The sequence below is a fragment of the Hyla sarda genome, chromosome 8, assembly GCF_029499605.1.
Source record: "Hyla sarda isolate aHylSar1 chromosome 8, aHylSar1.hap1, whole genome shotgun sequence".
Taxonomy (NCBI): Eukaryota; Metazoa; Chordata; class Amphibia; order Anura; family Hylidae; genus Hyla; species Hyla sarda.
Window position 1 is genome coordinate 83,930,546 of NC_079196.1, and position 12,079 is coordinate 83,942,624.

The following is a 12,079-nucleotide window of genomic DNA, read 5'->3' on the forward strand; positions in this document are numbered from 1 at the left end:
TGATCTCTCACTGTTGGTCCCCTTGATTTGGACTCTGTCCTGCGATGTGCCTTCTTTTCAAGGGCTCTCCGATTCCTTAAGCCTTGGTGAGGGTTCAGTCTTGGATTTGTAGCGACCAGCCTCCGACTCCTCAGCGATCTGTTGGTCGGGGGTGATATTTCTGTTCTGCTCGCCTTCCCTTTAGGGAAATTTTCTTGCAGGAGAGTTTTCGCAGTCATCTGGTTCCCTTTCTCCTTTGTTTTATTGTCTCTCTATATGACCCAGGTGCCTTGGGTCTCTTTAGTGGATGGACCTTCCCCTGGGTGTTCTGGTCCTTCTCCTTGGATGGTCTTACAAGAACTCCTTTGTTCTGGGCTTTGTATGTCTCCGACCTGGGGACTTGTCCATAGTCCTTGCGGGCATGCGAGTTCAGTCTTGGACTGTCTCCTTTTAGCTGGTGGTTTTTTCCCACCCAAGGGGACTGCTTTGGTACGTCCCATCAGTTAGGTGTCCCCCAATGAAGAGCGACCGAGAAAAGGAGATTTTTGTACTCGCCGTAAAATCTCTTGTAGCCTTCATTGGGGACACCGCACCCACCCATTTCTTCTTTGTACGGTTCTTGGGTTGTTTCCGGGATTCCTTTCGAGGGTCCTTCGGACGCATTTCCTCTCAGGCTTCTCCTACTGCTTTGTGACAAAACTGGTTGCCTCACTGCAGGTGGGTGAGTATATCCTGGCAGGGAGGAGCTGACTTTTTCCTAGTGGCTGTAGCATATACCCATCAGTTAGGTATCCCCCAATGAAGGCTACGAGAAAGATTTTACAGCGAGTACAACCACATGGGTAACTACAGGGGATACAGAACAGTCTTGTGATGGCTTTGGCGCATTTTTACTTTTCTTAACTTCCTGAGTACCCCTTTAAAATGATACCCTACTTATATAGGTTTGATTTGGTCTTCCTATTGGAATGAAGTTTTTATCAGTACCATTTTTGTTTTGATCAGACTATCACTTTTTATTAATTTATGGTATAAAGAGTTACCAAAAATACACTATTTTGGACTTTGGAATTTTTGCGCATACGCCATTGACCGTGTGGTTCAACTAGCAATATATATTTTTATAGTTCAGACATTTACGCACACGGCAATACCACATTTTTATTTAGTTTTTTATGGGAAGGGGGGGGGGGTGCGATTCAAACTTTTATTAGGGGAGAGGTTAAATCATCTAAACTTTTTCTTCCACTTTTTTTGCAATGTTACAGCCCCCATAGGAGACTAACATGCATTACACTGATCTCTTACACTGATCAATGCTATGCCATAGCATAGCATTGATCATTGTTACCACCGCTTGACTGCTCTTGCCTCGATCTCCGGGACAGCAGTCATTCAGCGATTGGACGCCAAGAAGGCAGGTAAGGGACCCACCTTGTGTGTCCTAGCTGATCGGGACACCGCGGTTTCACCACGGTGGTCCCGATCAGCCTGACTGAGCTGCCGGGAATGCTTTTTTGGAACTTTAGACACAGCGATTGACCCCACATTATAGAAAGGGAGCAGCACAGGGCGTACAGGTATACACTTTGTCCTCAACAGGTTTAAAAAAATAATTTAAAAAAATCCTCTTCTGACCCCTATAACTTCTTTTTTTATATACGGGGAATGTGTGAGGGCTCATTTTTTTGCGCCATGATCTGAAGTTTTTTTTGTTTTGTTGGGACTTTATCGCCAATTAAAAAATAAAAAAATTAGGGTATACAAAATGACCAAAAATATGCAATTTTTTACGTATACGCTAGAGATGAGCGAACTTACAGTAAATTCGATTCGTCACGAACTTCTCGGCTCGGCAGTTGATTACTTATCCTGCATAAATGAGTTCAGCTTTCAGGTGCTCCGGTGGGCTGGAAAAGGTGGATACAGTCCTAGGAAAGAGTCTCCTAGGACTGTAGCCACCTTTTCCAGCCCACGGGAGCACCTGAAAGCTGAACTAATTTATGTAGGATAAGTCATCAACTGCCGAGCCGAGAAGTTAATCACAAATCGAATTTACTGTAAGTTCGCTCATCTCTAGTATACGCCACTGACCGTGCGGTTTAACATATTTTAATGTATGGTTTTATAGTTCAGACGTTTACGTATGCGGTGATGCCACGTGTTTATTCTTGTTTACATTTTGTTTTATGGGGGGGGGGGGGGGGGGGGGGAAATAAAAAAAATTAAAATCGCATTTAACAACTTTTCCCCCCCAATTTTTACACTATTTTATAGGCCCCATAGGGGCCCATTACATGCAATCTTTAGATGATACACTGTTCAATGCTATGCCATAGCACTGGTCGGTGTTATCGGTGCTCTACTGCTCCAGCCTGCCATGGCTGACTGGAGCTTCAGAGCAATTAAGGGGTCTATGGGGTTAATGCCGGGCATCACTGCGATCGGTGATGTCCAGCATTAGCCATGGGTCCGGCAGACATCAGCCACCCGCTATGACACTGGCTTAGCTCCTGATCCCACGTTATAGAAGGGGAGCGGGACAGAAACGGCCTTCACCCTTAAGTGGTTAACAAGAGAAATGGACTAGAATACTGTACCTCTTTCTTTGCTGTAACAACATTGCTGAAAAGAGACGAGTCTACAACAGCATCGTTTCTTCTCTGTTCTAGCTGCAAGCCAAAAATGCTTCGAATCTCTGCACTATCCGGTTCATAAGTCGGATCCACCTAAAGGGAGATAGAATTAAAATGAACCTTTTTACTGGTACTGTATATGGAAGTAAATTTAGAGGTGAAGCAGACTATAGGGTTAATGTTCTCACTCTCAAACAAGCAGACTAAGTTTACATTTTTGAGTGTTTAAAGTAGCCCTCCTTTTGCTTTGATTATAGCTTTGCACACTCCCTTAGTATTCTGTCAGCCTCATAAGCTAGTCACCTGAAATGGTTTTTAGTTGACAGGCATGTCTGATCGAAGGTCTGAAACGCGCTATGAAAAGAAATTTCAGAAGTAACTCTTGGTTATGTTGTACAGGAGGTAGTATTGATACACATTTCCATTCAGGGTTTAGCCCTTTTCAACTACTGTTCAAATCCACATTATGGCAAAAAACAAACAAAAAAATAAAATAAAAATCACTTAAGAAAAACAGTGCACCACTGCTTTAGGACAGGGAGAATCCGGAAAATTGTAACTCTGAAGGTATGCTCAAGCGCAGTCATCAAACGCCATGACAGCCTTCACTCAAAATTACATTTCTTCTGCAAGCGTGGTGCAAACAGTGCAGAAATTATCCAATGTTTTCACAGTTTACGCCAGCCAGAGCCATAATAAAATCCCCCCACCCTCTAAGTTACCTTTGTTTCTAAGAAGTTCATTTGTGTTACCAGTCATTTGTGTTACCTAGTCATTAGTTTTACTAACTGTTAAGTAACAGCACCTCAGATTTTTGGTTTCAACCGCTATGTGCCACAGAAAAGATAAGTGGAGTGTTAGAACATGTGGGGTTCCTACCGTAAAATATGGAGGAAACTGATTGTGCTTTGCTGGCACCACATTAGTCATATATTCTAAATTCAAAGCAACATAGCCAGTAAGGCTAACCCAGCATTCTCTAGCAACATACAAACACATCTGATTTGTGCCCAATTGGACCATTGTTTGCTTTTTCACAGTACAATGACCCCAAACATTCCCCCAGGGTATGTAAGGGCTGTCTGGTCAAGAAGTGTGACAGTTCTGCGTCAGATGACATGACCTCCACAATCACCTGATATGAACCCAACAAATGTTTGGGTTGAGTTGGACTTCAGAGTAAAAGGAAAAGCAGTCAACAAATGCTCAGCACCTCTTTGAATTTAACCACAGGTTTTTTTTCACTCTTATAATCCACCTCACCTTCTAAAAATTTGTAATGACCTCAATCATTTCACAACAAAATTTATGGCAAAACCAGAAAAAAAAAAAAAAGTGGGGCAAAATTGAAAAAAAAAAAAAAAAAAAAAAAGTGCAATTTTGTAACTTTCAGGGGCTTCCAATTCTATGCAGTGCACTTTTTTGTAAAAATTACACCATATCTTTATTCTGTAGGTCCATACAGTTACAAGGATACCTAATTTGTATAGGTTAATTTTACAAACTAAAAAAAAAAAAAAAAAAATATAAACTACATGCACCAAAATTAGTATGTGTAAAATAGTCATCTTCTGACCCCTATAACTTATTTTTCCATATACAGGGATTATGTGAGGGCTCATTATTTGCACCGTGATCTGAAGTTTTTATCAATACCATTTTAGTTTTGATGGGACTTCGTATACCCTAACATTTTTTGTAAAAAGGAGTCAAAGTGACCAAAAATTTAAAAAAAAATTAAATTTTTTTTAAGTGCACGCTATCGTGAGGTTTAACCCCTTGGGGATCAAGCCCATTTTGACCTTAAAGGGGTACTTCGGTGGAAAACATTTTAAATGAACTGGTGCCAGAAACTTAAAACAGATTTGTGAATTACTTCTATTAAAAAATCTTTACCCTTCCAGTACTTTTCAGCAGCTGTATGCTACAGAGGAAATTCCTTCTCTTTTTGGTCAGGATGGTCAGTGCTGTCTCTGACTGCATTGATCACCCCTTTTTCCGGGTTATTGGGTCACCAGAAACCCAATCAGCCGGGAAAAGCAGTGATTCGCTGATCAGAATTGACTGGCGAATCACGGCGATTGCCGGCAAGGGAGGGTCTCAGGACCTCCCTAGGCGATGTCCTGGGATGGCTGCTGCTAAATATCAGCAATCACCCTGTTCCGATCACTGCCACGGAAACACCAAAGGCGTACAGGTACGCCCTTAGTACTCAAGACGCCCTTGGTCCCCAGCAAGTTAAGTAACATTTTTATAGTTCGGACATTTACGCACGCGGCTATGCCACATTTCTATTTACATTTTTTTTTTTAAATGGGAAAAGGGGGCGATTCAAACTTATTACTTATTAAAATCACATGATTTTTTTACACTTTTTTAGCCCCCATTGGGGATTATTACATGCAATTCTTTGATTGCATACACTGATCAATGCTATGCCATAGCATAGATCAGAGTTATCGGTGCTCTGCTGCTCCAGCCTGCACGGCAGGTTTGGAGCAATAGAATGCCGATTGGACAGCGAGGAGCCTCCTGCTGTCCTCTCAGCTGTTCGGGACCACTGCGGTGAAATCGTGGCATCTCAAAAAAAGCCCACTGAGCTAACCGGCAACTGTTTTCTCCCGTTTTAGATGCCCCGATCAACTTTGATTGCAGCATCTAAAAGGGATAATCGGTGATGTCTGGTGTTAGCAACTGGGACCTGCTGGGTATGAAGCATGCTCAGCTCCTTAGCGCACTTCACATAACAGGAGCCGGCCACAGATGTCAATAAATGTTGTGGTCGGTAAGGGGAGAAGACTGTTGGAAAACCATTCCAGGTGACTACATCATGAAGCTGATCGGGATAATGCCAAGAGTGTGCAAAGTTGTCACCAAAGAAAAATGGAGGCTACTTCGAAAAGTCTAAAATAGAACACACTAATGGTTTAACATTTTTTGTTTACTATTTCATTCCATGTGTGTTCCTTTATAGTTGTCATGTGTTCAATATAAAAACAAGAAAAAATTATGGATTCATTGAATATATTTTATAATATATTTCTTTCATTATATATAAATCGCCAATACCTGTAACATCCAGGAAGTCTATAGCCTCTGGTGAGAAACATGTGCCCTCTGACTGATGTTACCAGCAGCACATGAACGCAATCTTCACCACAACATGTGCGTCCAACCAAGGTACTACCTATCCTATTCATGGAATCAAGCCATGGATAGCCAGCTAACACTAACGTACAGGCTTTTGCTAATAAATAAAAGCCAGACCGAGAATGTGCATCGCATCCCAATGTAGGACACTTATGTTAAGAATTTAAACATTTTTATATTTACAGGATTCTCGGAATTTCCTCTGCAAAACTTTGTTTCTGGTTTTCATTATTCAATTCAACAATGCAATCAGTAAAACATGAAAGATAATAAATCACCTGCAAAACACAATAACTGCCATTCTTTTTTTTGGAGAGGATTTTCAGAGCCTCTTCATCATACCCTGGAGCAATAATGCCATCAGAAACCTATTAGAGAACAAAGATTAAGAGAATAAATTATCTGATTAGAATTCAGATGGAAAGACATTACAGGATGATTCATCTACAAGATATTCATCTAGTCAGAATCATACTCATCAAGAACATTTATGACATTTCCAAAGGGAAAGCAATACAGTGTTTCCCAACCAGGGTGCCTCCAGATGTTGCAAAACTACAACTCCCAGCATGCCCGGACAGCCTTCGGCTGTCCCCGGCTGCTGATAGCAGCCGGTACCTGCCACGCATGATGCAAACACCGGCTCTGTGCTCGTGGTCATGGTTGATCGTAAATGTACGTCATGGTGTGTTAAGTACCACGGCACCATGACATACATTTACGTTCATTGTCGTTAAGGGGTTAAAAGCGGCTGTTTGCTTAGCTAGCCACTTCACACAACTCCCACAGACTTCAATGGGGATAGCCATGTGCAAAGGTGGCTGTCTCAACTGATTTCAATGGCTAAATAGAAGCGCGTTTCCCCCAGGCTGACAGTCTCAGATGTGATCAGGCATCCATAACCATGCACAAAAAAGTTATTGAACTTTAAATTCTAGTGAAAGGGTGGGTTCACACCACGATTTTCTATACAGTTTTTGGATACTTTTTTTAAACCGTATGCAACCGTACAGAAAACCGTGACTTTCCATTCAAAACCGTATGCACCATATTGTATACGGCTGTCTCCCTTTTTCACACCACACGGTTTTTTACTTTTTTTCTGGACAGAAAATCGTGGCCTACCACGGTTTGTGGTCCAGGTGAAAAACCGCATTGACCCGTATAAGTTTTTTGTAACATGGGAGTCAATGGGAACCGCACAGACCTGTGTGTGTATGGTTCCATCCAGTTTTTACCATACTGTTTTTGACTTTGCACAGTTTTTTCTTGGAATTTCAATCAAACAAGTGAAAAGTTCACAACTTATACGTTTTTTCTTAACTGATGCAACCGGGCATCATTTTTCAAACCGTATACAGAAAACTTTGTACACATGTTTTGATACAGTTTAGTCAGGATTTGAGGAATCCGTTTTTTTAATAAAAAACCTGATAAACTGTATTGCAAAAACGTGGTGTGAACCTACCCAAAGCTGAGTGCACACACTTCTGAAAGGCTATTTCCATACCCATGAATCCCATACACCTACAAACATCTACTTTAGCCAACAGACTAAACCCTCTTCGATCTACTTTACTCTATTTCACAGATTCAATGCTTGAAAGCTTTATACCTCTCTGGAGATTATTTTTGCAGTCGGAACATCACACACATCAGAGATGGCAATGAAGTCCCCAAAAGACGACATCCTGTCAGAACCTAGGCAATAGTGAAAAAGACAAAACAGTAAAAAAAAAAAAAAAAAAAAAAACCTTTACAAATGACTTCCAAAAATACTGACCAAGTGCATAGGGGTGCAAACCTACACAAACTGCGGCAAATAAACTAAACAAAGAAAACAACTTCAGGTTATTAACACGCAGGCATCAAATAAAAAAATTTTTTAAGCTAATGCAATCCATTTTATGACCAGATCAACAAAATGCCATCATAAATGGTGAATTTGAACACGAAGGATACAGTACAAAAAGTGTCAGGTCTAAGCTCTGTTCAAAGTCCATTTAAGTGTGCCATGAGCAGAGAAAAAAAAAAAAATACCGAAAGATGTTTAAGTACTTTACCCCATTTGAATCACGCAAAATATACAGGCACTAAACGTAAACCAGACTGACCCCATTAAAAGACTTATCTATCGTGGGATCTATCGGGACCAGGTCTGTTTTTTTTATCATCATGAGCGGACTCAAAATGGAGCTCTGACGCAGATGTGCACTTAGCCAAAGAATGCAAAATAAATGAACATAAGAGAAGAGTGATTCAATATCTGGACCCTTTGTTCAAGCGTACCTAGAAGAATTTATGCTGTTTTGAGGACAAAGTTTTTGCAAGAACTCCGCAGGGAGGTTGGCTCAACACAACTCAGAACTAACCATATATCTTCTTTAGATGGAGGCATTCTAAAAATCTGTCTCTTCATGTAATCACAGACATGATGTCGAGATCAGAGCTCCATAGGGGGCCATATCACTTTGAGGACTCATTATTTCTCTTTATACTAAAGACCGTTCTTAATGATGTCTGCAAGTTTTGGGTCATTCTTCTGTTGCTGAATATATTTGGAGCCAGACACCTCTTATGCAGAGGTGATTCTCATCTAAGTTTTAGGCAGGTTTGGGGTAAAAAAAAAATACTACACAGTACTATATATAGAGCCTGAGGGAACATGATTATCCTAGTAGTTTTATCTGAAGTTTAGACTTATGAAAATCAGCACTTACCTCTGGCTCTTGCATAGGCAGTTGCCAAGGGAGTGAGGGTGGCATAGATATCATGTACCATGCAGACCCGGGCATCATCTTCTGTCAATGGAATGCCAACAGCAGCACCTGGTGGTAGAAAGTGATATCACAAGTTATGCACTAACCTAATAAGTAATTATGTGTATAGGTGTCAAGTTAGACATTGTAGAAAGTTGTAAAAAAAAAAAAAAAAAACACCCCACCATCATCTGTAAAAGAAAGCGCTATTAAAAAAAAGGTAATAGAGTGATTATGGGATTTTATACTAGTAAAAAAAGGTATGTGTTTTACATAAGCATAAAACCCATTGTTATATTACCTGCAGGGCTGACATGTTTAAAGGAGGTGGCTGCAGGGAGGCTGAGAGCATTTTTCAGTTCTTTCACTAGTTGCCAACCGTTTAGAGCATCACACAGATTGATAAATCCTGGAGATCCATTCAGCACTGCGGAGAGGAGACAGTAGACACTACAATTAACATGGCATCATATTGGGCACTAATTGCGTTTTCATTAAAGAGCATTTCCAGACACTTCCAAAAACCACACATTATGCACTCCTCTGGCACACGGCAAGATGCATATATGAGTATCCTGTCTTAGGTCAATATATCTGACTGCTTTATAGAGAACCCTGTTTTAGCAGAGCTGAAAAATAGACACACTACATGCCATGACAAGAGCCTGGCATGTTCCCCCCCCCCCCCCCCCCTAAAACACCGCATAGGATATATTATCTCAAGGAACAATTTAGGCAACATGGAAACAAGCTCGTTTTAGAAAAAAGGGGAGGTACGTGCAGCTCAAAGCAACCAAAGCTCAAGGTTAATATAAGACACGAATACCTGGGTGTCTATGCAGTTGAGGTACTAAGAAAAGAAACCATCCTTTAGAGCTTCAAGGTGTCCCAAAAGGGGGGGGGGGGGGGGGGGTCTTTCACACATTTTTGCATTCATTTATTTACAAATTGTGTCAACAATGAGACCGTGAGTTAGTTTAGGATGTAGTGAATGGAGAATTCCAACAAGGCAACGCCAACAAATGTTTTGTGACGGGGTAATTGTGAGAGCTCTGTGGGACTGACTTTCCCGGCGAAGACGACAGGTGAGGTGCCTTGCACAGGCCTCTTATCCCCCGGAAACAGAAATATAGTTTAAAGGGGTTGTGCGCTGCCTGACTTTCGGAGCTCCGCTCACAGCGTCCAGAAGATCATTACTTCGACCGCTGTGTGCAGGCCTCTGTGTTTGCAGCCGACGGGCGTGACGTCACGCCCGGCCCCTTGCGACGTCTCGCCCGGCCCCTCAACGAAAGTCTATGGGAAGGGGGCGCGTCCGCTGTCACACCCCCTTCCCATAGACTTTGGTAGAGGGGTCGGGCGTGACGTCACGCCCGGCGGCCACGAACACGGAAGCCCGCACACAGCGTTTGGAGTAATGAACTTCCGGACGCTGTGAGCGGAGCTCCGAAAATTAGGGCAGCGCACAACCCCTTTAAGCACATAGGGGAGATTCATGAAGACTTGTGCTGAGGGAAAGTCGAACAGTTGCCCATAGCATCCAATCAGATTGCTTCTGTATCTGTTTAAAACTGGCATCACAGGCTTTGTTTTCCTTTTATTTGCTGCAAAAACACTCAATTTCTGCAAGCTGCACACCCTTTATTCACTGGAAAGACTGAATGAACTGCTTCACTCAACTATTTAGAAGCTGTTTTTGTACTACATATACAGGACTTCATACCTGTTTTATTTTTGCATAATTTGAGGTGCTAATTTGCATATATTTGGCATTTCATGTTCTTTTAAATTCTATAGTATGATCTTGTCTCTAAATTAACTATAGGGGAGCAACAAGGGCCCTGCAGTGATCCATTCTCTTTTATCCATAACATTTTTAATTATATTTTGTAAATAAACAAAACATTTGCCATTACCACATTGGAAATCTCCATTCACTACTATCCTAGATTAACTCTGTCTCATTGTTCACATATTTTGCATTCATTTATTATTTATTTTCCAATTGTGTCAAGAACCCCCTAGGGGACACCTTGATGCTCTAGAGCAGTGGTCTTCAAACTGCGGACCTCCAGATGTTTCAAAACTACAACTCCCAGCATGCCCGGCTGTCTGGGCATGCTGGGAGTTGTAGTTTTGAAACCTCTGGAGGTCCGCAGGTTGAAGACCACTGCTCTAGAGGACAGTTTCTTTCCTTTTCATTTTCTTGAGCAATCCAAATTCTTAGTTATGAACATGACTTAAAAATACTTTTTATCCCAAACTTCAGTTTATTTACATTCTTCTATGTAAACACACCAACAGTGTGGTCAATCCTGTATGGTAGCTGAAATAATAAACAAACGTACGTTTAATCTTGAATTAAGTATACAATAACATTGAAACATATATGCCGGGTTTTGTTCACATTATGCATTGTGAACAAGTTCAGCAAGTGTTCCAGTGAAGCTACTGACATAGGCCAAATGTAGCCAGTGTCACCCGTTTACCCGACAGAGGCCAAAAGAATGTCCTTGTGGCTTCTGTTGGCGCAGTAAGTGTCATAATACTTCAACTATATATTGGAAAGTGCGGACAGTTGCTCTTTCCTATACAATGGACCACTGCAAAAAATAAAAATTAAATAAATAAAAATTAAATAAATAAAATAAATATATACATATACACACACACACACACACACGTGTGTATGTATATTGTGTAAATATATATATGTAAATATATATGTAAATATATATATATATATGTAAAATATATATTTACACATATATATACATATATACGTAAATATATATATTATATACGTAAATATATATATATTATATACGTAAATATATATATATTATATATGTAAATATATATAATATATGTAAATATATATTATATATATTATATATTATATATGTAAATATATATTATATATGTAAATATATATTATATATGTAAATATATAATATATATATATACACACACACACACACATACATATACATACACACAGGTACATATATAACACTTTTTTGGTATATGTCTGAGCTTATGTCAAATGTATGTTGATCCACACTCTTGATGTATAGCTCAGGAGAAATGTATCAAAATTTTAAGAATCTTACCAGTCAATGGGAGTTGTGGTCCACGTGTAAAGATCTGAGCTGGTGCTTGGTGAGGATTGATCCCATATCGCAGTGGAAGCTGGGATACACCTTTGCTATACTGCTTTCGGAAATAATCAGAGATGGCGTCGTCATACTGTGCAGTGTGAGTAAAAGCCTGAGAAGAGAAGCAGAAGTTATAACAGGAAAGAATATAACATGAAGACAACATTTCTAGTGACCTCATAACCTTACCTTTAGGGCCAGTTGGCAGCGTCTCTCCAGGGTCGTGTCCTTCTGTTCAGATTTTTCTATTTCATCCGCAATACTGTTGTAATCACTGGGGTCACAAAGGACAGTGACACGGGCATGGTTTTTGGCAGCTGCTCGAAGTAACGTTACACCACCTAAACCAAAAGCAGTATTTTAGGCAGGTAGGGGGAAGCACAGGATTATTATGTAAACA

The 12,079-nt window shown here is 40.5% G+C and overlaps 1 protein-coding gene across 1 annotated transcript in view; it reads right to left on the minus strand.

Moving 5' to 3' along the window:
* The window catches only part of ATIC (5-aminoimidazole-4-carboxamide ribonucleotide formyltransferase/IMP cyclohydrolase), a 59,921-nt gene that overhangs the window by 25,678 nt on the left and 22,164 nt on the right, over positions 1-12,079 (minus strand). Inside the window, exons 6-12 of the mRNA XM_056535210.1 lie at positions 11,869-12,020; positions 11,635-11,791; positions 8,826-8,951; positions 8,486-8,593; positions 7,381-7,466; positions 6,044-6,133; positions 2,580-2,708 (exon numbers count right to left, since the gene is read on the minus strand). Of these exons, the coding sequence (XP_056391185.1) occupies positions 2,580-2,708; positions 6,044-6,133; positions 7,381-7,466; positions 8,486-8,593; positions 8,826-8,951; positions 11,635-11,791; positions 11,869-12,020 (848 nt within the window). The remainder of the gene's footprint in view (positions 1-2,579; positions 2,709-6,043; positions 6,134-7,380; positions 7,467-8,485; positions 8,594-8,825; positions 8,952-11,634; positions 11,792-11,868; positions 12,021-12,079) is intronic.